Source organism: Canis lupus, chromosome 1 (genome assembly GCF_011100685.1).
Source record: "Canis lupus familiaris isolate Mischka breed German Shepherd chromosome 1, alternate assembly UU_Cfam_GSD_1.0, whole genome shotgun sequence".
Classification (NCBI taxonomy): domain Eukaryota; kingdom Metazoa; phylum Chordata; class Mammalia; order Carnivora; family Canidae; genus Canis; species Canis lupus.
The window spans coordinates 107,058,038-107,083,297 of NC_049222.1; the positions used below are offsets into that span (position 1 = coordinate 107,058,038).

The 25,260-nt window shown below is 49.5% G+C and overlaps 1 protein-coding gene and 1 long non-coding RNA gene across 9 annotated transcripts in view; one reads left to right on the plus strand and one right to left on the minus strand.

Moving 5' to 3' along the window:
• Nucleotides 1–25,260, minus strand: part of MYH14 (myosin heavy chain 14) — a 101,897-nt gene that overhangs the window by 10,164 nt on the left and 66,473 nt on the right. For all 7 annotated transcript variants that reach the window (XM_038528106.1, XM_038528105.1, XM_038528108.1 and 4 more), the window contains 15 exons: nt 23,635–23,772; nt 21,713–21,836; nt 20,927–21,098; nt 18,740–18,952; nt 18,086–18,230; nt 17,131–17,337; nt 12,981–13,085; nt 12,734–12,886; nt 11,625–11,873; nt 8,705–8,917; nt 6,350–6,562; nt 5,381–5,542; nt 3,166–3,294; nt 2,502–2,590; nt 2,292–2,415 (listed from right to left, as the gene is read on the minus strand). In XM_038528106.1, the coding sequence (XP_038384034.1) occupies nt 2,292–2,415; nt 2,502–2,590; nt 3,166–3,294; nt 5,381–5,542; nt 6,350–6,562; nt 8,705–8,917; nt 11,625–11,873; nt 12,734–12,886; nt 12,981–13,085; nt 17,131–17,337; nt 18,086–18,230; nt 18,740–18,952; nt 20,927–21,098; nt 21,713–21,836; nt 23,635–23,772 (2,436 nt within the window). The remainder of the gene's footprint in view (nt 1–2,291; nt 2,416–2,501; nt 2,591–3,165; nt 3,295–5,380; nt 5,543–6,349; nt 6,563–8,704; nt 8,918–11,624; nt 11,874–12,733; nt 12,887–12,980; nt 13,086–17,130; nt 17,338–18,085; nt 18,231–18,739; nt 18,953–20,926; nt 21,099–21,712; nt 21,837–23,634; nt 23,773–25,260) is intronic.
• On the plus strand, nt 20,406–24,741 carry LOC111097449. 2 transcript variants are annotated; one of them, XR_005354514.1, is made up of 4 exons: nt 20,406–20,575; nt 21,578–21,626; nt 24,092–24,187; nt 24,625–24,741. It is a non-coding gene; the product is annotated as an uncharacterized LOC111097449 (long non-coding RNA). The 2 variants fall into 2 exon arrangements; XR_005354513.1 differs by lacking the exon at nt 21,578–21,626.

Below are 25,260 nucleotides of genomic sequence, written 5' to 3' on the forward strand. Positions count from 1 at the left end.
TTTTTTTTTTTTTTTTTTTAGTAGCTTTCCACACCTAGCATGGAGCCCAACATGGGACTTGAACTCACCACCCTGAAACTGAGACTGAACCAAGATCAAGAGATGCTTAATCAACTGAGCCACTCAGGTGCCCTTCAAAGTGCTCACATTCTGTTGGGGAGATGGACAGCAGACAAACAGGTAAGTATATAATATAGTGCCAGGTAGCAGTAAGTGATCTGAAGGAGATTAAAGCAGAAAGAATGGAGGGTAATTGTGGGAGAAAGGGTGGCTGTTTCACCCAGGGTGGTCAGGGAAGGCTCTTCTGAAGGAATGAGACATGGGTGGTCTCGTGTAAGAGCTTTCTCTCAGTAGGTGGGAATAGCAAAAGGAAAGGCCCTGAGGTAGGAATAAACTTGGCAGAGTCAAGGAATAGCGAGAAGGCTGGTGTGGATAGAGCAGAGTCAACCAGGGATGACAAAGGGTTAGAGATAAGGTCTGAGCTGCCCTTGGCCAGGGACTAGAGTGTGCAGCCTTTATGACTGGGCTTTCATTCTTTTTTTTTTTTTTTTTTTTTAAAGGGGAGGGCGAGGCAGAGATTCTTTTTTTTAAATTTTTATTTATTTATGATAGTCACAGAGAGAGAGAGAGAGAGAGAGGCAGAGACACAGGCAGAGGGAGAAGCAGGCTCCATGCACCGGGAGCCCGACGTGGGATTCGATCCCGGGTCTCCAGGATCGCGCCCTGGGCCAAAGGCAGGCGCCAAACCGCTGCGCCACCCAGGGATCCCTGGGCTTTCATTCTGAGTGAGGTCATCATCCTGGAGTATGATTGCCTCTCCTACTGGTCTAGGTTCTCTGCAAGGGCTGAGCTGGGGTCTTACTCTTCTCTGAATCCTGACAGCAGTGGTAGGGCATGGCTCCTGAGAGGCCTCAAAATGTGTCTTTAAAAATTGGGACACCTGGGTGGGTGGGTCAGTGGTTAAGTGTCTGCCTCCAGCTCAGTGCATGATCCCGTGGTTCCAGGGTCGAGTCTCACATTGGGCTCCCTGCATGGGGCCTGCTTCTCCCTCTATGTCTCTTTCTCTCTCTCTCTTTCATGAATAAATAAATACAATCTTAAAAAAAAATTAATGAGAGGCACCTGGGTGGCTCAGTCAGTGAAGTGTCTGACTCTTAATTTTGGCTCAGGTCATGACCTCAGGGACATGGGATCAAGCCCATGGTGGGAATGGAACCTGCTTAAGATTCTCCTTCTCTCCCTGCCCCTTCCCACCACCCCCTTCTTTCACACAGGCTCACATGTTCTCTCAAATTAAAAACAAAAAATTAATGAAATAGTGGTGACATATGTCTCTCTCTCTCTGGAAATCCCATCCCTCCATTGTCTGCCTGACAAACTCTTTTTTTCTTTATTTTAAAGATTTTATTTATTTATTCATGAGAGACAGAGAGAGAGAGAGAGAGGCAGAGACACAGGCAGAGGGAGAAGCAGGCTCCATACAGGGAGCCCGACATGGGACTTGATCTCAGGTCTCTAGGATCATGCCCTGGGCTGAAGGTGGCGCTAAACCTCTGAGCCACCCAGGCTGCCCTAAACTCTTCACTTTCTTCAAGATTTCTTAAGATATCTCCTCCATCAGGAAGTCTTCCCTGATAGCCCCTTAACCTCCAGGCTGGGTCAGTATTCTCCTCACAGTGTCCTGTGCTTCCTCCATTTTCATTTATACTTCTGTATTGGGATAGTCTGTCTCCTTAAAGGCAGAGACCTGGAATGATCCATCACCAGGTCCCCAGCACCCCACAGAATAGGACCTGAAGCTTCCAACAGTATTTATAAATAAATACACAAATGAAAATATGCTTTTCTGTCTGTCTAGGTTCTACTTATGCTTTCAAATCCCAGCAAATATCTCTCCTTCCACATATTTTATGATTCTTACAGAGAGTTCTTTCCCTCCTTCCCTTTCTCTCTACCTCTGTCTGTCTCTCTGCTGGGCCCCACATACTTCTATTATCACACATGCCACCCCACCCATAGACACTGAGTTCCAGGTCTATGTTCCCAGGGAACTCTGGAGGACCGAGAGACCCCACATAATTCATGTCTGGATCCAGCCCTTGAGAAGCTTCAGAAACACAAGTGAATGAATGCATCAGTGCCTACCCCCACCACCCTCAAAAACTCCTATTCAACCATGAAAACCCAACCTAGATATCCCCTTCTCCTTTACCTATTGAATAAAAGGACTGAAGATTATGGTCCCAGGTCAGCGGAGGCCCAGGCCGTCAGGGAGTGACAGTTATGCTCACCTGCAGGAGCAGCTTGCGGTAGCGGTCATTGAGCAGCTCCGCATTGCTCTGCTCCTCCTCCAGCTCTTCTTCCATTTGACCCAGGCGCCCCTCCAGCTGACGCTTCTCTTCCAGAATAGCCGTCCTAAGGACAACGGGAATAGGGGAGGGTGAGCAGGCCAAATGGCCAGGGTCCGGGCTCTGCCCCACACACTACAACTGGCCACTCACTTGCTAAGGCTGCCATTGGCCACCTCGTCTGCCATCTCATCCCGCTCCTGCTGGATTTGCCGCCGGGCACGATCTGAGGCGGCCAGTTCCTGTGATGATAGAGAGGGGTGGTAGTCAGCAGTGGCGATGGGACACTATCCTAGCATGGGACCTCCTTGCCCCTCACACCTCAGGTCTCTTGGCCTTGTCTTCAGTGCAAATGAACATCCCATCCCTGGGCAGCCTTGGAATGAAATTCTATCTACAGGCAGACGTCTCCACAGAGCCCCTGACCCCACCACCTCTAGTTTCCGGGCCCCAGGCCCCTCCCCCTCCGCATGGCCTCACAGAGCTCAGCATCTCCTTTCAAACCTGCTCCTGCTCCAGGCTTCCCCAGGCACCAGGCCTGACCCTCAGGCTCTCCTCACCTTCTCTGCCCCCTTACAACCCACAGCCCTATCCATGCCCACCCTTACTCTTGTGCCTCCTCCCTGCATCCCCACCGGCCCAGCTCAGGCTTTATCCTCTCTCCAGCCTCCTTGACTCCAAGCTCCTCCTACTTTGCTCAGAATCCTCCCAGGGCTCCCTAGTGCCCTGGAGCCCAGCCTGTGGGCTCCGCCCCCCCATCCCCAGCGCCCCGCCCACCACCTACCCCTTCCCAGGGCCACGCCCATCCAGGCCTCACCTCCTGCAGCCGCAGCACCTCTGCCTCCAGCGCCTTGAGGCGTTTCTCATTCTCCCGGTTCTGGGCAAAGATTTCCTCCCGGGAGCTGCGCGTCTCTTCCACCTCCCGCCACAGCTCCTTCATCTGGGTCTGGGCCGAACAAAGCATGTGAGCGGTGCGGCCAGGTGGTGGCTCACGGGGAAGCCCCTCCCCTCGCCTCTGCCCTGCGGGAGTGCTTCGGAGCTCCTCGGCTCCCGGAAAACAAGCAAAGCCCTGCAGCCGGCCCCAGCTCCTCCCCATCTCTGGGCTTCGGCTACCTCCAGTTTATATAAGTAACACCTTAAAATTAAAAGTCAGCATGAAATGGGTGTAGTATTTGGACTCTGCAGTAATAATTATGCTGGCACACTCTTGCTGATCATTCGCGTGCCAGGCCCTTTTATGTACTGACTCCCTTAATCCTCACAACTCCAGCTGGTGGGGATTAGTTTCCTCCCCAGTGGACACATGAAGCAAATGAGGCGCAGAGAGGTTCCGCAATAAGCCGAGCGTGGTTAATGGCATTGTCAGGACTTGAACCCAGGCCATCTGGCCTCAGAATTTACACTTCTAGTCACTTTACTATGCGGTCACACCACTAAGTGTGTAAAGATGCCAGTGTAAGGCTTTTCTCTTCAATAGCGCTTAAAGAAAAGTAAAACCCAAACTTGATGTCCATCACTATTTAAAAAAAAAAAAACTCTGAAAGGATGGTGAGGATAGCGCTGGGGGTGGTACTAGCAGGATCATTGCTCTTATTAAGGATCATCGCTGTTATTAATATTATTACTTGCTTGCTAGTAACAGCTTTTCAGTGCAGGCACTTTTTCTCAGGGATGACATAATTGGTAATTTTTACTTTTTTTTTTTTTTAATTTTTTTTTTTTTAATTTTTACTTTTTGGGGAGGGATCTTTTTATCCCCGTGTTGCTCACTGGGAAGATATAGCAAGGACATATGTTGTTTTACATTTTCTAGTGGCCACATTAACAAGGTAAAAAAAAAAATGGCTGAAAGTAGTTTGAACACAATATTTTTTTAAAAATTTATTTATGATAGTCACAGAGAGAGAGAGAGAGAGAGGCAGAGACACAGGCAGAGGGAGAAGCAGGCTCCATGCACCGGGAGCCCGACGTGGGATTCGATCCCGGGTCTCCAGGATCGCGCCCTGGGCCAAAGGCAGGCGCCAAACCACTGCGCCACCCAGGGATCCCTGAACACAATATTTTTATTCCGCCTGACCTATCCAAAATGTTATTTCCATTTACAATCACTATAAAAATTGAGATAGTTTACTGTTTTGTTTTGTTTTTTTGTACTAAGTCTTCAGAATCCAGCATGTGATTTGGATTTCAGCCCCACCACATCTTAGATGCCCAATAGCCACATGGGGCTGGCTGTATTGGACAGCCCAGTTCTATACTTAAAAAAAAAAAAAATTAGACTTGGGACGTCTGGGTGGCTCAGGGGTTGAGCATCTGCCTTTGGCTCAGGGTGTGATCCTGAGATCTTGGAGTCCCACATAGGGCTCCCTACATGGAGCCTGCTTCTCTCTCTCTCTGTCTCTCATAAATTAAAAAAAAAAAATTAGACGTTACACGGACACATCATTATCATGAAAGAAAAAATTTTTTTTTTAATTTATTTATGATAGTCACACAGAGAGAGAGAGAGAGGCAGAGACACAGGCAGAGGGAGAAGCAGGCTCCATGCACCAGGAGCCCGATATGGGATTCGATCCCGGGTCTCCAGGATCGCGCCCTGGGCCAAAGGCAGGCGCTAAACCACTGCGCCACCCAGGGATCCCGAAAGAAAAAAATTTTAAGTAATCTCTACTCCAGCCTGGGGCTGGAACTCTCGACCCAGAGATCAAGAGTCAGAAGCTCCACCAAATGAGCCAGCCAGGTACCTATTTCCCCCCACCCTCCAATTTCTTTTAAACAACCAGGTATAGATTTCATATTAGGGGAGGAACCCTAAGGCATTTCCATCTCAAAAATTAAGTAAAATGAGGAATTTGGACTCCAAAAAAAAAAAAAAAAAAAAACAACTAAGTATCCTAAGTAAAGGAAATAAAAAATATAAAAAGGAACAAGTGAGCCTTTGGTGCTTGGATGTTTACAGAACGGTGCAGAGGAGGTGTGTGTGGGGGGGAACAGCGGGACTGGCTCATGGTGGGCTTGAGCCCAACCCCTACCTGCATCTTGCGGAGCTGCTTCACCGCTTCCTCCTTGCCCTGCACCCCCATCGCATTCTGGGCTCTCAAGTCCTCTACTTCGGCCTCCAGCTTCTTGCGGGCGGCCACAGCCAGGGCGCGTTGCTTGCGTTCCTCATCCCGCTCCACCTCTGCATCCCTCAGCTGTGGGGAGGATGGGAGGGGTAGGCTCAGGGGACGAAGGTCCAGCCTCCCTCTACATGCTAGTGACCTAGATGTCCACCCACCAGCCCCTGTCCAGGCCAGCAGCGCCATTCCTTCTGTGCTCTGTCACCGGAGCCCTGGCTCTGGGCTTATCCTTCCCTGCCTTTGGTCCAGCCTCTGCTCTGCTCCCAACTACCCCCTGCAGCCCATTCCCGCACAGCTCCAGAAGGTCTTTCTACATTCAGAGCTGCCCTGACCCTCCCATGCTCAGCACTCAGTGCCAGCCAGCTTCAGACCACAAGAAAGCCCTCCACTGGATGGGTCAGAAATGGATGCTGCAGACCACAGGGAAGGGGGAATGAGTAAATGAATGAGGGAGGAAGGCTGTGGATAGAGGGGTGTAGAGGAGCTGGAACATGAACGATGGATGAGCACTTGGGCAGGCTGGGGAAGTTGGGAGCGGCTGGGGAGAGGAAGTTGCTGGAAAGGGTTAGTTGGGCAAATGGAGAAGCTGGACACAGATGTGGCTGCATAGAAGCGTTGGTTGGTGGGGGGGCTGTGTGTGGGTGGGGGGCTGGGTGAATGGTTCAGCGGTGATGTCTGATCCAGGGCATGTCAGTCGGTCAGTGGGACATGTGTGTGGGTTCAGGGGTTATGGTGGATGAAGGCTGGGGAACAGGAAGGCCTTGGGAAGAAACACTGAGCAGCAGGTAGGTAAGACTTTCTTGTCTCCTCTTTTAGCCACTGGGCACCAGAGCCCTCCCAGCTGTGGGCAGGCGCCCTGCAGCCTCCAGCCTGGTCTCCTACCTGCTTGGCCAGCTGCCGCCGCCTCTCCTCGCCAGCCTCATCTCGGCTCTGCAGGTCGCGCTCATGCTGTGCCTTGAGAGCCTGCACGGTCACTTCCAGCCGCAGCTTGGCGTCCTCGGCTGCCGTCAGCTCATCCTCCAGCTCGGTCACCTGTGCTCGCAGGTCGTTGGCTGTCTGTTCTGCTGCCCGGCGGGATCGCTCCAGCTCATGCGCCTGGGGGGATGGGAAGGTGAGCTCTGGGCTCCTGGGTCTTGGGGAGGTGGGGGAGGGGGGCAGGATCCTAGATCTCTCGGAGGTCTCAGAGGACAGAGTGAAGGAAGCTTTAATGGACAAGCTGATGCGCACATTCTGGTTTGCTCATTCATTCACCATTGCCCAGGGCAGCTAGTTACTCTGTGTCTCCTGCCGAATCATCCTAAAACAATTCATTAATAACCGATGTGTGCAAGTTCTGTTATCTGCAGGCCCTGAGAATCTGGTTTAAGTGTTTGTTAGGCCAGCTGACTCTCACTCACAGTGGATTACATCCTCGTGGGTTTTGAGATTTTTGCATCGTGTGCTGACTTCCCTGGAGCTTCAACTCTGGGAATCCTGTGCGGATCTGGGTTGGAGGCACATAGCTCCAGAGTTGAGTGTTGCTGTGTGTTGGACTCCCCTGGATAGTACCATTCCACCACCTACTGTGATTTTTTTTTCTCAGCATGAGGGTTCCCAGAACTTCCGGGGAGTTGTAAATTAAAATCCCAAACACTGTTGGAAGATATATTTGGGCTTATGAGTTCTGAGACCTCAAGCCCCGTGCCTATGCCTCTCCTTTAACTGTCACCTTCTCAGAGGAGCGTCCCTTGCTTGTCGGGGCCTTTCTGTTACCCAAGCTGCTGCCCCGAGCCCCTCTCTGACCCAGCCTTAGTCACAACAGTCATTTAACATGAGCTTATGTGTCTTCTTATGCAACGTCCACCCCCTACACTGGACTGTGAGTTTCATGGGGCAGGGACTGTATCTATGTGTCACTACTGCCCAAAGAACCTCATGGAAATTCTTATCAGTGCCAGTGTCTACCTCCTGCCCTTGGAAGACGCCAACAGGTCTCCCTTCCTATTTGGCACCTGCCAATCAGTTTTGTTTACAGGAAGGAGGTAAATTTTCTCCCATCAACATCCTATTCGAACAAAGTAGGCCTTTTGGAGTAACCATGAATAACTTGACAGTTTTCCCAAAGGAGAGACCTTAGTAGTTTGAGCATGAGCTGGATTTTAACTCTGGTATCCCTGGGGCTGCAGGCCAAGGGTATGTCATGGGGTTCAGGGGTTCCCTCCAGACTTGGCTGAAAGCTCTATCAGATCAACACCAGAGTGTATAGAGAAGATAAAGCCCTTATCTGCTGCACCCATGAGAGTGTGTTGTTGGCAATAAGAAAGGGCACTAGAAGTGTGTCTGCTCAGAGCCTCACTGAAACACAAATCCTGTCAGTGCCTCCTATCATCAGTCAGGGTAGTGGGTGTCCCTGGGCCTGTCCTTGCTGCTGCTCCATAAGTATATTTATTGGGCAGAATGGATACAATAGAGGGTGTGGTGGACCTTTCTAGAAGGCTGGGATGTGGGCTGAGTGAGTGGTGACTGAGGACTGGCCTAGGGGACTCCCTGTTGGCCCTGGGAGACTCATTGACCTGTGATTCAGGGGGGAAGAGAGAGACCTGGGGGGAGCCTCTATGTGCTCAGTGGGGTTGAGGGTGGCAAGGTGGGATGTCCTCACACTGGGTATGTGGTATGTGTGAGGGGATGTGTGTGATGTGTGAGGGGATATATGTGTGTGAGAAGGTATATGTGTATGTGATGTGTGTGGTGTGTGTGAGGGGTTTATGTGTGTGTGGTGTGTGTGCAGTATGTACACACGATGTGTGGTACATGTGTGGTGTGTGTGAGGAAATGTATGTGTGTGTGGTATGTATGGTACGTGCGGTGTGTGCATGTGCATAGACTCATGTTTGGGGTGTGGTTCTCAGGTTGCACGTAGTGTGTAAATTCTCTTTATGTTCTCTGGAAGATTCTCCTCTTGTTATGCATGTGTATGTGAACATGCATGTTGAGGAATGGCTCTCCTTACTTCCTGCATGTGTGTATGAACATATGTGTCTGGTGGAAGATTCTCCTCACACTCTGTGTATGTTATGTGAGCATGTACGTTTGGTCAGCAGCTCTCCTATCATTCTGTGCTTGGCATGAACATGTAACTCTGATGGATGATTCTGCGATCCATGCATAAGAGCACACATGTGTGTCTGTGTCTCCCAACATCAGGTGTTCATGCAGTTGTCCACACGTGTGTCTTGTGGAGTGGGGGCCCCTGCTCACGTTCTTGCCGACGTCATCCTTACTGCTCAGCAGTGCTTCCATCTCTGCCCGCAGGGCCCGGTTCTGCCGCTCCAGCTCCTCACGTGCTTCCTGCTCCTCCTCCAGTGCCCGAGTCAGTGACAGGGTCCGAGCCTCGCGCTCCCGGCCCTCCGCCTCAACCCGCTCACGTTCCTCCACCGCCCGCAGGACAGCTGCCTTCTCCTCTGCCAGGAGCTTCCAGGTTGAGGGAGATGGGGTGGGGGAAATAGATTAGCTGAAAGGAGTGTACAAGTGGATGGGGAAGAGGGAGCAGCCAGGGACAGAGAGAGAGACAGACAGACAAAGGCAGAGACACAAGACGGAGGTAGAGGGATTAAAGTTGCAACTGTGTCCCTGACCAGCCCAGCTCTTGAGTGGATCAAAGTGAGGAGCCCCTCATTCTAGAAACCTGACAGAGGAAAGAGTGTTTCTTGCTCCTGGGGTAGTGGTACAAAAGACACGTATACCATTTTTACAATGTACTTCAACCTTTGTTGGCTTTTTTTTTAAGGCACAGAAATCAACAATAATAAAACTTACAAGATCTGACAAGAGGGAAGAGAACAGGGATCATAGTCAAGAGAAAAACCAGTCCATGGAAACAGACCAACAGATGACCTCATCACTGGGATTTATCACGCAAGGACTATAGTTAAAGTCATAATCATAGTTAAGATTAGTAAATTTCAGGACCAGATGAATACAGTGGGTGAAGACCCAAGGTTATTTCAGGAGGGGTTTGAAACTAAAACAGAACCAACTAGAAAGGCCAGGACTGAAAAGCATGGTATCTGAAATAAAAAAGTCATTGGAGGAAACCGAGAGCAGACTGGACACTTCAGAAGAACCAGTAAACTTGAAAGCAAGTTGACAGAAATGATATAAATAGAGTAAAAAAAAAGGGGATCCCTGGGTGGCTCAGTGGTTTAGCGCCTGCCTTTGGCCCAGGTCGTGATCCTGGAGTCCCAGGATCAAGTATCCCATCAGGCTCCCTGCATGGAGCCTGCTTCTCCCTCTGCCTGTGTCTCTGCCCTTTCTCTCTCTCTCTGTGTCTCTTATGAATAAATAAAATCTTTAAAAATAGACAGAAAGAAAGAAAGAAAGAAAGAAAGAAAGAAAGAAAGAAAGAGAAAGAAAGAAAGTAAAAAAAAATGGCATCAATAATATGAAATGCTTGGAAATAAATCTGATGAAAAATGAGAAAGATGTACACTGAAAAGTACAAAAAGTCAAGGTGATCTAAATAAATGGGCACATCTACCACATCTCCAGGCCAGAAAACTTGGTATTGTTAGTATGTCAATTCTTCCCAGATTAATCTATAGATTCAACAAAATCCCAAATCAAGAGGATTTTCTTTCTGTGTGTAGAAACTGACAAACAGATACTAAAATACATGTGGAAATGAGAAGGACCTGGAAAAAGCAAAAGAACTTTGAAAAAGAAGAAAAAAAATGGACAACTGACACTACCCGATTTTTAATATAAATGCAAAAATGAGTCAGTAAAGAGATTCTTTCAGCAGTGTCTGAACAATTCAAAAGCCACGTATAAAAAATTAATTTGGAGCCATACTAGCACAATATAAACAAATTAACTCAAACTGGATCACAAACATATATATAAAACTGAAAAGTAGAAAATTTCTGGAAAAAATATAGGAAACCTCTGTGACTGAGTTAGGTAAAGTCTCCTCAGACACAACACTAAAAACCACAGTCCACAAAGCAACAATTTAATAAACTGGACTTCATCAAAATTCAAACCTCCTGCTCTTTGAAAGACTCTAATGAAGAATTAAAAGGCAAGCCACAGACTAGATGAAAATAGTTGCAAAATAATACATCTGCTAAAGAACTTTTATTCACCATATATAAAGAACTTCCAATCCAATAATGAAAGAAACAACTCCCACCCCAAAAACAAAACAAAAAGGGGGAAACAACCTAATTTTAAAAAGTGGACAGAAGATTTGAACAGACACTTCATTCACCAAAGAGGTATACATGGCAAATAAGCACATGAAAGACACTCAGTGTCATTGCTCATTAGGGAAATGTGAATTCAAACCACTACACCTTATTAGAAAGACTAAAGTTTTATCCATAATAGGCAAAAACTAGAAATAACTCAAATGTTCAACAAGTTAATGGTTTTCAAAATATGGTTTATCTATACAGGAATAATACTTGGCAGTTTAAAAAAAAGGAATACAAAAAAAAAAGGAATACATTATTATAAATTTTTTTATTAAGTTTTCTCTATGCCCAATATGGAGCTCAAACTCATGAACCTAAAATCAATAATCACAAGCTCCACCAAGTGAGCCAGCCAGATGCCCTGAAGAATGAATTATTAATCCATGCAAAAACATGGATGAATCTCAAAATAATTCTGAGATTTATTTTTTTAAGTTAATTTATTTATTCATGAGAGACACCGAGAGAGAGACGCAGAGACATAGGCAGAGGGAGAAGCAGGCTCCATGCAGGGAGCCTGATGTGGGACGCGATCCTAGGACTCTAGGATCACGCCCTGGGCTGAAGGTGGGCGCTAAACCACTGAGCCACCCAGGGATCCCCTGCATCAGGCTTTGTGCTGAGCGTAGAGTCTGCTTGACGTTCTCTCCCACCCTCCCCCTGCTCATACACGAGTTCCCTCTGTTAACAAAAACAAAAAAAAAAGTGGGTACTACCAATAATTATTTGGGGACAGGAGACATAAACCAGGATGGATGAAGGGTTCCTATTTTACAGAGGCACAGAGGGAAGAAGCATCTTGTCCTAGGGTCCCCCCAGGTTCATAGTGGAGCCTGACATCTCCTACTCCTGACTGCACACAATGACCGTGGGGGCGCCAGTGAGCATCCTGATTGCCCACCGGGTTGGGTGAGGTGCCCTACCTGGTCGAACTTGCGCTGCTTCTTCTCCAGTGTGCTCACGAGCTGCCGCTGCTGCTCCAGGTCCACGGTGGCATCGTCCAGCTCCTGCCGCAGCTGGCGGCGGCCCCGCTCCAGCCGCTCCACCGCCTCAGTTTTTTCTGCCAGGCGCAGGCTTAGGGCCTCAGCCTCACGGGCTGCCCGGCGCCGGGCCTCCTCTCCTGCTTCCAGGGCTCCTGCCTCCTCCTCCTGGCGCCGCCGCCACTCTGAGAGCTGGGGGTGGGGCATGGGATGAGGAGAAAGGGTGGGTGGCTGTCATGGCTGTGACCAGACCAAGGTGTGAGTTGGTAGTGCCCTACTTCCCAGACAAGGAGCCTGAGGCCTGAGGAGAAAAGGGACTCGTTGTACTGGGTTCTTCTGCTTTGGAGTAGGCTTGAGGTTGTGAGTTCTATGAACCTCAGCTTCTTCAGGAGATGAAAATTACTCCCATCAGGACCCAGAAGATGAATCAGACCCGGACTCCACCCTGGGGAGGACTCCATTCTGATGGGGGAGACTGAGCATCAAGGCCAGGGTGGTGGAGGCTAAAGGAGAAGCAGCATGGCAGCCATGGGAACCCACAGGAGGAATTTAGAATCTGTTCAGAACATTCAAGATAGACTTCCTGGAAGAGGGGGCATTTGAGATGGATCTTGAAGTATGCATAGGAAGCTGCCAGTTGAAGAAGGATATTTAGAGGCATGCAGTCATCACTCATTCATTCATCAGACATTTCTCCAGGCCTCCTATATGCCAGGCTCTAGGTTGGCCTGTGTTGAAGACCAAGACCTAACTTTGATGGGTTCCACTTTCAAGGAGCTCCCATTCGGGTGTGTGTGGGGACCCATGGGCAGAGAGAGTTCCAGCCCAAGGTGATTGGAATGGGGATGAGAAGACAAAGGGCTTGGGAGCTCAGAGTGGGGTGGTGAAGGACAGGCTGTGGCTGAGGGAGAGTCAGAGACAAGAATGGGGGTCTCCCGGGGGTCCGGCCTAGGACTGGGTGGGCAATGGGGCCATCCCTGAGCTGAGGAATCCAGAGGAGTGGGTTGGGACTGACTGGAGGCCCCACCAGGTCTCCCTCCAGGACTGCTCACCTGGGCCTGGGCGGTCTGTAGCTCGCGGCCTGCCCGCTCCCTGGCGGCTGCCTCCTCCTCCAGCTGTTCCCGCAGCCCCGCCACTTCAGCCTCCAGGGCTCGCGCCTTGGACCCCAAGGCCAGCTTTGCCCTACTCTCCTCCTGAAGCATCTCCTACAGATGGTGGAGGAAATGGAGATAAGGTGAAGGCAGAGGGTGGAGAGCCATGGTGGGGGCGGTGCTGGGGGTTGAGTGGGGAGGGCCTCACCTGAGCGTCATGTAGCTGGGCCTCTGAGCTGCTCAGCTCCTTGCTGAGCCGGATGGCTCTGGACTCGGCCTCACTCAGGGCCCCGGATACATTCTCCAGTTCAGCCTGCAGGGAAGGGGCACCTTCCAATGGTGGCTTCCACCTGGCTGCCCCCAGCCACTCCATCCCCTCCAATCCCTACCACACCAGGCTGGTGGGGATGGCAAGTAGGGCAGCTGCTGTAGAAAACAGCCCAGTGGTTCCTCAAACACTGAAACACAGAGTCTCCTTATGGCCCAGCAATTCCCCTCCTAGGCGTGGACCCAAGAGAACTAAAGACCTATGTCTATGCAAAATCTTGTATGGGAATGTCCAGGGAGCACCATTCACCACAGCTGAAAGGTGCGAATAGCCTACCTGTCCATCAGCTGATGTGCAGATGAATAAAATGTGGCATAGCCAAATGATGGAATATTATTTGACAAGACAAAGGAATGAATGAATCTGACACGTGCTACAGCACGGGAGAACCTTGAAAACATGATTGCTGGGTGCAAGTAGCCAGACCCAAAAGGACAGATATCATATGAGTCCACTGATGTGAAATGCCCAGGATAGGGAATCTAAAGAGATAGGAAGGAAATTTGTGGTTTTGGGGGGAGGGGGGGTGTAATGGGGGGAAGGCTGGGGAATGGTAGCTGAAGAATACAATATTTCTTCCAGGGGGTGATGAAAATGTTCTAAAATTAGATTAAGGTGATGGCTGTACAACTCTAGGAATGCACCAGAAACCAATGAATTGTACACTCTAGATAGGTGAACTATACAGTATATGAGGTTTTTTTTTTAAGATTTTATTTATTTATTCATGAGAGACACAGAGAGAGAGAAAGAGAGAGAGGCAGAGACACAGGGAGAGGGAGAAGTAGGCTCCATGCAGGGAGCCTGACATGGGACTCCATCCTGGGACTCCAGGATCACGCCCTGAGTCAAAGGCAGACGCTCAACTTCTGAGCCACGCAGGCATCCGTATAGGAGTTCCTTTAAAAAAAAATATTTTATTGGGATGCCTAGGTGGCTCAGTGGTTGAATGTCTGCCTTTGGTTCAAGGCATGATCCTGGGGTCCAGGGATCGAATCCCACATCAGGCTCCCTGTGGGGAGTCTGCTTCTCCCTCTGTCTATGTCTCTGCCTCTCTCTCTGTGTCTCTCATGAATAAATAAAATCTTTAAAAATATATTTTATTTATTTATTTGAGAGAGATAATGCATGAGCAGGGGAGGGGGAGGGGCGGAAGGAAAAGCAGACTCCTCATGGAGCAGGGAGTTCAATGTGGGACTCAATCCTAGAACCCCAAAATCATGACCTGCGCCCAAGGCATATATATGCTTCACTGACTGAGCCACCCAGGGGCCCCCAGCATATGAGTTCTATTTCAACAAAGCCGTTTCCCTCCCCCACCAAAAGTTTTCACAATGATCCTGGCCTCACATTTCTTCCCAGTGGGAATCGGGTAACAGCTCACCACCTCCTTCCCCCAGACTGTCACCTCCAGGAGGGTAGGTCCTCATCTGTTTTGTTCCCTGCTGTCCCAGGAAAGGGCCTGGCACATAGCAGGTGCTCAGGAAATGTTTGTGGGATGAGAGTCTCTGGTGTTGTGTCTTGCCCTGGACCACCTGCTCTCCCTTTCTGGGGTTCACTTAGGGAACAAGGTTGGGTTCAAATTCCAGCTGGCAAGAAAATTTATCTTGGAAATGAGACAAGAAGATAACCAGGTGTCCTTCCTCCCACCCCCCAGTCTCTATCAGATTAGGAGGCATATGTGACCAGTTTATCTCATTATTAGCCATGTTAAATTTGAGTATTTCATTCAGCAGCCAGAGTTCTCCACTGTATAAGTACTTTTCTCTCTTTGTAATCATTTATTTATTTATTTATTTATTTATTTATTTATTTATTTATTTTAAAGGACTTTATTATTATTATTTTTAAATATTTTACTTATTTATTCATGAAAGACACAGAGAAAGAGGCAGAGACACAGGCAAAGGCAGAGGGAGAAGCAGGCTCAATGCAGGGAGCATGATACGGGACTCAATCCGGGGTCTCCAGGATCACGCCCTGGGTGGAAGGCAGACACTTAACCACTGAGTCACCAGGTGTCCCTGTATTTATTTATTTATTTATTTATGTATTATTTCTTTCTTTTTAGGTAATCTTCACACATAACGTGGGGCTCAAACTCATGACTCCAAGATTAAGAGTCGCATACTCTACTGATTGAGCCAGCCAGGCACCTCAAACCAGGTGTCCTTCTGACATCATAGAACAAGACTGTCTAACCAGCCCACACAGGTTCACCTTACTCTCCAGGGGAAGGAAGCCCACTGGTTTCACACACCAACCCTATGAGGTGATACTATTACTATTCCCAGTTTACATAAAGGAAGCTGACACAGAAAAGTTAGGAAATTTGCCCAAGATCACACAGCTACCAGAAGGGGGACTGAGCCAGGGCTGTGCTGTCCAATATGGTAGCCACCAGCCATATGTGGCTACTTACATTTAAAAACTAAAATTAAATAAAAGTAAAAATCCACCACCTCAGCTGTGTTTGCTACATTTTCAACGTTCAGTGGCTGGATTGCGCAAATATAGAACATTTCCATCACTGAAGAAACTTCTAGTGCTGGCTGGAACTCCTACTGCCAACCACCAAACTCTACTTCTGGTGTCACTTTCATTTGTGTCATATGTAAAATGTTTACTACAGTGACCACTAGGTAGCATGATTTCATCCGGGGCAGATCCTGGCTGCCCCCACCCTTAAATCCACTCTTTCTGGCCCCACTATGATAGTCTATTCACTAGGCCCATGGCTATCAGCTGGAAACTACATTTCCCAGCCTCTCCTGCAGTTAGTTGTGGTCATTTGATCATGTGATGACAACCAAAGGAATACAAGCAAAGTGATATATGCAAGTTTACCACTTCCTCTCTTTCCCCCTTCCTAAGCAGGAGCACAGATGTACCCATAACCCAGATTTGAGTCTGAAGATGAGGGCAATGCTCTCAGGGATGGTGGCATGACAAGAACAAGGAACCTGGGTTTTGAGTGACCTCATGGAGCATAGTATCCTGCCAGCTTCCACTGCTTACCCTGAGTCTCTTTCTCAACAGGGAGACAGAAGTCTTTTATTAAAGCTGATGGATTATGGGGGTGCCTTTGGTTATATTGCAACTTTTACACTAATACGCTATTTTAATCTGGAAACTAAAAACTGTAATGATGTTTTCCTCTGGAGGAGCTGGACAATTAAAAATCATTCTTCCTGGGGCACCTGGCCGACTCCGTTGGTAGAACATTTGACTCTTTTTTTTTTTTTTTTAAATTTATGATAGTCACAGAGAGAGAGAGAGAGAGAGAGAGAGAGGTAGAGACACAGGCAGAGGGAGAAGCAGGCTCCATGCACCGGGAGCCCGATGTGGGATTCGATCCCAGGTCTCCAGGATCGTGCCCTGGGCCAAAGGCAGGCGCCAAACTGCTGCGCCACCCAGGGATCCCAGAACATTTGACTCTTGATCTCAGGGTTGTGAGTTTGAGCCCCATGTTGGGTGTAGAGATTACTTAAAATATTTTTTAAAATTATTTTTTAAAGTAGTTTTTTCCTTCATCCTTTCTGCTTCTTTGTATTCTCAGTAACGCATACGTGTTGGCCATTTAAAGAAACATAAAATTAAAACTTAAAAGTCCACATTTTTTTAACAGTAATGGTATGTATCATCCCTACAGTATTCCATGTGTTCACACTAGACTTTTCTAATCAGAATCCAGATTATTTAAAGCTTCTAGGAGAGTGGGGAGTCATGGTAGGGTTAAGAGCTACAGTGTCAGGCAAGCCTGGGTTCGAGTTTTGTCTCTGAGGGGTCTTAGACAATCTGCTTCACTTTGCTGGGCCTCAGTTTTCTCATATGTAAAAGGGGAACAATATTAGCACTTCCTTAAAAGGAGAGTCAGGAAGATTTAGGGAAATACATAGGATATTTGGTGTATAGTAATTGCTCACTGAATACTAGCTCTTCATGTGTGATCACGTTGGAAGAGTTGCGAGGGCTGCTGTGGACCAAACGGAAGCCCAGAGAGGGTTCCTGCCCAGGCCGCCCCACTCACCTGGGCTCGCTGAAGCTTCTCAGCAGCCTCGGCTCGCGCCCGCTCCCCGTCACCAGCCCGGCCCTGAACTTCCTGCAGCTGTGACTCCAAGCGGCGTCTCCGCTGCTCGCCCTCGTGACGTGAGGCCTGCAGGCTGCTCAGCTCCGACCGTAGCTCAGACACTTCAGTCTCCAGGGCCAACCGGGTCTTCTCCCATGTACCTTTGCTCTGGCAAGTGAGAGAGACCAGTAAAGAAGTATACTTTCCCCCTCAACCAGAGCAGGCATATTCCTGCCTCAGGGCCTTGGCACTGGCTATTCTCTTTGCCTGGAACACGTTTCCCTGTGACACTAGATGGCTCACTCCTTACTTCCTTTAGTCTTCTACTCAGATGTGCTCTGTGATGTCTCTTTTTGAAGTCACAACCCCTCAACCCTGACTCTGCTGCCCCTTTGTTTATTGTTGTTTTCCCAGAGTTTTTTTTTTTTTTACTAAAGATTTTATTTATTCATGAGAGACGTACAGAGAGAGAGGCAGAGACATAGGGAGAGGGAGAAGCAGGATCCACGCAGGGACCCTGATGTGGGACTGGATCCTGGGACTCCAGGGTCACTCCCTGAGCTGAAGGCAGACGCTCAACCACTGAGCCACCCAGGCATCCCTCCCAGAGCATTTATTACCCCAATATACATGAGGAATGGGTTGCTATTTAGCCTTTGGCTCTCCTGGTAACATGTGAACTCCACAACGGAAGGGAATATGGGTTGTTTTGCACACTGCTGGGTCCCCAGACCATCCTGGGGACATAGTATTCTCCCCATGTTTGCAGAATGGAAGGTGAACCAAGGACATGGATACACAAGGAAAGAACTCCAGAAATAGGAGCTAGCCTAGAACCAGTCAGAGGCACGTCCTCCTGCATCCTGCCTTCCCCTCCCAGGGCCCCCCAGAACCCCCCACTCCTGTCCCAACCCACCCTCCGGGCCTGTTCCAGTTGCTCCGCCAGCTCGCCCAATGCCTGCCCGTGGCGCTGCCTCAGCTCCTGCACCGCCACTTCGTGAACACGTGTCTCCTCTTCCAGAGCCTTCTTCAACTCTGTCACTTCCTGTTCCCTCTTGGACCTTTTGTAAAGGGAGCATAATTTCAGAATAGAGAAAGGCAGGGACTTTGGGGGGGTCCTCCTGACATCTGGGTATGCCTCCTTTAAGAATGAGGACCTCACTCTACATTTCTAAGGGAACTGGGTGGGAAGTGAGGGAACAATGCGGCTTTAAGGGTGAACTCCTACTCATTTCTCAAAACCCTATTCAAAAGGCTCTTTCTCAAGGAAGTCTTCTCAGACTCCTCCATACACGTGGTTTAAGGGCTTTCTCTTATCATTCACAATGCCCTGTGCTGCTCCCTTAGAGCATACTTTGTTCTCCACTGGGCCTCTTTGCCTGAATCTGCCTCCCCTGGACCAAGAGTTCTAGTGGGAAATGTCTGGCTCTGACTTATCTCTGTCCCCAGCCTAGCCCAGGTGCAGAGCTGATACTCGATGAACAACTGGTGAGCACCAAAGTCCTCCTCTCCCTGCACCCTGCCCTGCACACACCCAGGATGTGCCAGCCACAGGGCAGCCTGGCCTCACCTGAGCTCCTGCTGCGCATTGGTGGAGTCCAGCGTGTCCTCTAGTTCACTCCGCAGCGCCTCCAGCTCTTCACCCAGGTCCCTGCGCTGCTTCTCTGCCTTGGCCCTGGCTGCCCGCTCGGCCTCCAGGTCTTCCTGGGCCTCCGCGAGTCCTGCCTGTGCTTCCCGCAGGGATTTGAGCAGCTGGGCCCGGGCACCGCCCTCCTCCTCCACCCTGGGGATAGACAAGGACCATGGAGTCAGTACTGGGGCAGGCAGAGGGCAGGGAAGATTTCTGGGGGTGGGGAGGCCAGGGTGGATTGGGAGGGGGCCCATCCCAGGTTAAAATCCCACCTCTGCCCTTGGGCACATGCCTCAGTATTCAGAACCTCAGTTTCCTTCTCTGTGAAATGGGGATGACACCAACAGTAATCACAGGGCGGGTTACTGAGCTCCTGCCATGTGGGACCCTTTCCTTTATCATTTCGTTTCAGGATCACACCAAATGAGAAAACGGATGTACAGAGTGGGAAAGTACTTGCCCAGGTCACCCGGTCAGCGATACGGAGAGCTGACCCCAGCATCTGATCTGCCTCATGCCCCCTCTGAGACACAGCCTCTTGCAAAGAGAAGCTGAATCGAAGTGGCAGCAGTGGCTGAGGTTAAGTTGCTCACAGAGCCAAGCAAACTGGGGTTTGGATCCCCTGCTCGGCCACCTGCCCTGGTCACTTGACCACCGCTTTGAACTGTAGGCTCCTGGCCTGTAAGAGGACACACTACCCCACTGCACAGGGCTGCTGTGAAGATGACAATAAAACTGATAATAAAAGCACAAAAGGCTACATGTTGTATGCTTCCTCTTATGTGAAATATCCAGAAGAGGCAAATCATGTCAAACAACTCAGGTTGTTGGTCTGCAAGGGTCTGCCAAGGTCTGCGGCAGGGGAAGAAGGGGAGGGACTGCTTCATGGGTACTGGACTCTTCCTTCTGGGGGAGATGGACGTGTTCTGGAACTACACAGAGGTGGTAGTTGCACAACACCATGAGTGCACCAAATGCCACTGAATTGTATGGAGTATTTATTTATTTTAAATATTGTATTTATTTACTTGAGAGTGAAAGCATGAGAGCACAGAGGGAGCATGAGAAGCAGACTCCCTGCTGAGCAGGGAGCCTGACTACACAGTGCTCAATCCTGGGACCCTGAGATCATGACCTGAGCCAAAGGTAGATGCTTCACAGACTGAGCCATCCAGGCGCCCTGAATTGCACACTTTAAATTGGTTATGTTATGGGGGCCACCTGGCTGGCTCAGTTGGCAGAGAGTGTGACTCTTGATCTCAGGGTTGTGAGTTCAAGCCCCATGTGTGACACAGACATTACTTACAAATAAAATCTTTAAAGAAAAATAATACGGTTGTTATGTAAAGTTCACCTCCATAAAAAGAAAAAAAAAAGAACATGTGAATAAAACAAGGAAAAGTAGTAATAGACACACCCGCATTTATTGAGGGCTTATGGTATGCTAAACCTTTAAAGAGCACTTTCTTATTTAATCCCTACAAGAACCTTAGGAGTAGCTTCAAAATGCCCCCCGCCCCAAAGGCTGAGGGCACTCAGTGAGGTCACAAGGCTGGAAAGGGGCGGGGCCTGGGCTCCAATCCAGAGATCTGATGGGCCTGCAGGGTCTTAACCACACACTCACACCCCGCTGGCACCACTGACTACAAGACACACATTTTCTCACATTTAAACATCTCTGAAGTTGAGCCCCACCTATAATCAGGGGCTCCTGGACGGCATGAAGCACGGCGGGTAAAAGGCATTCGCAACACCGAGTGCCGTATTTGGCACACAGTAGGTGCTCTATAATTGCTACTGACTGTAATTATAATGATACGATTCCACTCATGGCCAGAGCACTTATGAAATCACAGTTGATCCCTGATTCCAATTCCGGAACTGGGCCTCCTTTCACTCTTCCCTTAACCGGGGCGGGTTTGGTACTCTCGCCAGGTCCACTTTGCAGGAGAGGACACTGAGGCTCCATGGGGCTGAGGCGCGTGTGCGCTGGTGGAGTCTCCCTGGGGCGTCCCTCCCGCTGGCACTGGCAGGTGGTGCACTGTGGCCCAGGCACTGGGCACCGGGCACCGAGCGCCTCCTTGCCCTCTTCAACCTCCCCCTTCCCCACCCCCCTCCGCCCAGCACCTGGCCAGGGCCGCCTGCAGCTCCTCCTCCTTGCGGCCCAGCTGGGCCCGCAGCTCCTCCCCACGCTGCTGCTGCTCGGCCATCTGCTCCTGCAGCTCCGAGCTCTCCCCGTCCAGCCGCCGCTTCAGCTTCTCCAGCTCCTGGCGGCCCTTCTCCTCCTTCCGTAGGCGGTCTGGAGGCGGGAGTGGGGGCCATGCGGGAGGGCGCCAGACCCCACACCCAGCAGCTCCCGGACACCCAAGGGCCCGCCCCCGGCACTTGCTGGGGTGGGGGTGGGGGTGAAACTGGCTCAGCATCTCCCTCTGTGCCCCTTTTCCAGCTTCCCCAGCCCTGGGCCTGACCCCCAGGTGCCGTCCTCTCCTCCTCACCCCTTAGTGGCAGCCCTGTTCCAGCTCAGGGACTACCTCTGCCCTGTCCTGTCCTATCTCCACAGCCTTCTCCTGTGCTCTCTCCCTTCTGCTGCTGATTCTGAGTCAGCAAGGGGCAGAGACAACAAGGTGTCTGAAACAGGTAGTGGGACAGTCAGAGAGAGAGCCACCCAAGATGCGGAGGAGAGGGCAAGAGAATTGCATTTCAAGCGACAGAAACAACCTAAGAGCTACGAGGGCACTCAATCTGTCTTGAGCCTTCTTTCCTGTCCCCCTTTAACAGATACGACCGCTGAGGCTCGACCGACCGCTGAGGCTCGATGGCACAGGAGGTTCACCCAACACCCAACATCCCGTCCCCCCGCCCCCCACCAGCATGCGCAGACCCCAGAGGCTGCACCCTGTGGGCAGCGCTCACCTTCCATGTCCGCAATCGTGGCCTCGTATTTGAGTCGAAGCTTATTGAGGCTCTTGACCTTCTCCTCCTCTTCGGCCGCCTGTGATGAGAACTCGGCCAGACGCTCCTCCAACAGCTTCCGCTCCTGAGGGTGGTGGGAAGTGGGGGCCGTCAGAGCAGCTCCCCCGCAAAGCTCATCTTTGATGAGTTCTCATGTGCATTTCCTCCACCTCCACCCATCACTGAGCCTCCCGCTCCTGACCCCAGCCTTCCCTTCCCCATCCTCTTGGGTTTGCAGACCTGTCCCATAGGCACAGGTTCACACCTAGTAACTGCAGGGTTGGCTCCCATTACTCGAAGAACCCCGCGGTTCGCTAGGGCACCATTCCACTCATGAGCACTGAGGTTCATTTCAATTCATGTGTGATTATAAACACATTGCAGTGAACATCCTTGCCCATCTGCTGCATTCACGCGAGTTCTGGATCCATACCACTCAAAGTAGGAGTTTTGTAAATCAGTGGCATAAACACCAAATGATCACTTTTTAGAAATGCTGCATTTCAGGCTCCACCCCAGACTCCCTGAATCAGCATTTTAACAAGCTCTCCATATGACTCCCGTGCACATTAGCATTTGAGAAGCACTGGCCTGGAGCTGTACTTTTCAAACTAAGTGCTTCTGGAAACCAATGTACTGTGTTGGACCTACCCTTAAAAAGAAAGATATAGAACAGTGTAGAATGGAATAGTCATTGCACCCAAGGAACATTCCAGAAAACTCCTGTGCTTCCTTGACTTCCCAACTCAGGCATCATTGCCTTGGGGAAGCCTTCCCTGATTACCCCTAGGACAGGAAAGGGACTGGCCCCTCTCTATCATCTTCTGTTTTTTGCTGACAGTTTATAATTAAGTCATATCATGTGGTTATATTTATTTTCTGTGGTGTCTCACCTAGCATCCTTTGTCCCTGGCCCCTCACAAGGACATAAATGGTTTTCTAGTTAGTTCCACACCATATGCCTTGTGCCTAGCCCAGTCCTGGCTGTGGCAGGTTAAAGATAGAGGCAGATTCTTCGCCGTGTCCCCACTCAGGGATGGAGTCTAATTTCTCAACCACTGAATCTGGGCTGAGCCTATGACTGTTTTAAGCTCTGTGGTCTGCAAACCACAGTGTGCAGGCCAAATCTGGCCTACCACCTGTTTTTATAAATAAAGTTTTATTGGGACACAGTCACATGTGTTCGATTATGCACTATGGCTGCTTTCACACTACATCGGTGGAATTGAGTGTTTGTGACCAAAACACAGGCCTGCAAAGAGTGAAATACCTGCTATCTGACCTTTTACAGAAAATGTTTGCCAACCCTTGATCTATAGAATTGGGCATAAGTGATGCCATAACAGTTCCAGGCTTAATATCTTAAGGGGCCTGGAAGCTTCCACTTCCATTCTCATTCTTTTTTTTTTTTTTTTTTTAATTTTTTTATTTATTTATGATAGTCACACACACAGAGAGAGAGAGAGAGAGAGAGAGAGAGAGAGAGAGAGAGAGAGGCAGAGACACAGGCAGAGGGAGAAGCAGGCTCCATGCACCGGGAGCCCGACGTGGGATTCGATCCTGGGTCTCCAGGATCGCGCCCTGGGCCAAAGGCAGGCGCCAAACCGCTGCGCCACCCAGGGATCCCTTCCATTCTCATTCTTAAAGCCCTGAGCTGCCATGTAAGAAACTCAGGCTTTCCTGTGAGGACAGAAGCCACACAAAGGAGGATCAGGACTGCAGACACCCACACCCAGCCACCACAACCTGATGATTGCCCATGAGAGCCAACGGCTGACACTCAGAGCCCGAGGCCCCTAGAGATGGTGCGAGCTGGAGGAGCTGGGGGAGACGCAGAGAGAGATCCCCCCATGCCCCCCATGTATGGCCCACAGGCCACTGACCTTGCTCAGCTTGGCATTCTGATCTTCTAAAAGTAGCAGGTCTTCCTCAAATTTCTTCAGCTTCGCCTCTGTGGTCACCTTCTCCAGCTGCAGTTTCTGCCGTGCCCCTTCCTCAGCCTCGAGGTGGCTCTCCAGATCCTGCAGAGGGGAGGGTGGGAGGGATGAGGCCCCAGAGGCTGGGGGCTGGGGTGCAATGGGAAGGGCACAGGGGAGGGGACGGTCCCAAACCTCTAGGGCTTGTGGCTCAGACCGATCCATACTCTGGGTGAGGCTGGGAAGGATCACACTTTTCTGATCTTCCTGTTTCATTCATTACCCCTAAGCCTTCCCTGAGTGCCCAGTATGTGCCAGGCAATGTACTAGGCATCTTTGTCTTATGGAAATTACGTTCTTGTGTGTGCGGGAAGATTGTAAACAATAAACATAATAAATAAATATATAATGTTTGTTTATTTAGACAGGTACTGTCCACTATGGCAACATGTGGTGTGAAACTGGAAATTAAGGTTTGACGTTATGCGACAGCCTGGACACATCAAGGGCGTTATGCTAGGTGAGATAAGCCAGAGCAAGACAAATAGTGTATGATCCCACTTATATGTAGAATCTAAAAAACAAAAACAAAACAAACACAAAAATCTGAGCTCATAGATACAGAGAACGGATGAGTGGTTGTAGGTGGGTGGGTGCAAGAAAACATCAGCAAAGTGGGTGAAGTGGTCAAACGGTACAAACTTCTAGTTATAAAGTACGTAAGTCCTGGTGATGTAATGTCCAGCATGACTGTAGTTCAAATATTGTATATCTGAGAGCTGCTGAGAGAGTAGATCTTAAAAGTTCTCATCACCAGAAAAAAATTTTTTGTTACTACGTAAGGTGATAGATGTTAACTCGTGATATATACAAATAGCAACTCATTATATTGTATATCTCAACTAATGTTACATGTCAACAATACCTCAATTTTTCTTCTTTTTTTCTTTTAAGCAGGCTCCAGAGAATGAAGCCCAACATAGGACCTGAACTCATGACCCTGAGATCAGGCATTAGCTGAGATCAAGAGTTAGACACCCAACCAACTGAGCCACCCAAGTGTCCCAATAATACCTCAATTAAAAAAAAAAAAAAAGATTCAGTATTATGTGCTGCCTTGCTATCTGGTATTGGGAGGATCCGTAATGGCCTAATCACATATCCTCCTCCTACCCACTCTGCTCCCATGGATAAGGTCCACTGGCCACATAACACTACATATCATAGGGACAGGCACAGTACCAGCTTATGCTCACATGGTAGACTTCAGTTGCCTTTCAGCCCTGGAATTATTTAAACAAACTGATCACATCTCCCTGTAGGAACCAGGGGTCACCCCATCCTCTTGTTACTACAAAGCCTGCCTCCGACATCCTGTTGCCTATTCATTTTAGTTCTAAGTGCAACCCCTGTGTGGCTCTCTGTGGAATGGTGTCTGCCTACCTCTGCCTGTATTTTACTAATCAACTACTATCTATCTTATCTGTCCTGAGTTGGGCGTGGTGTGTTAGGCTATCTCCATAACTATAGGTTGGGATCCCCCCCCACCCCATAACGAAGAGAAGGTGATTAAAACATTACTGAGCTCCTGGA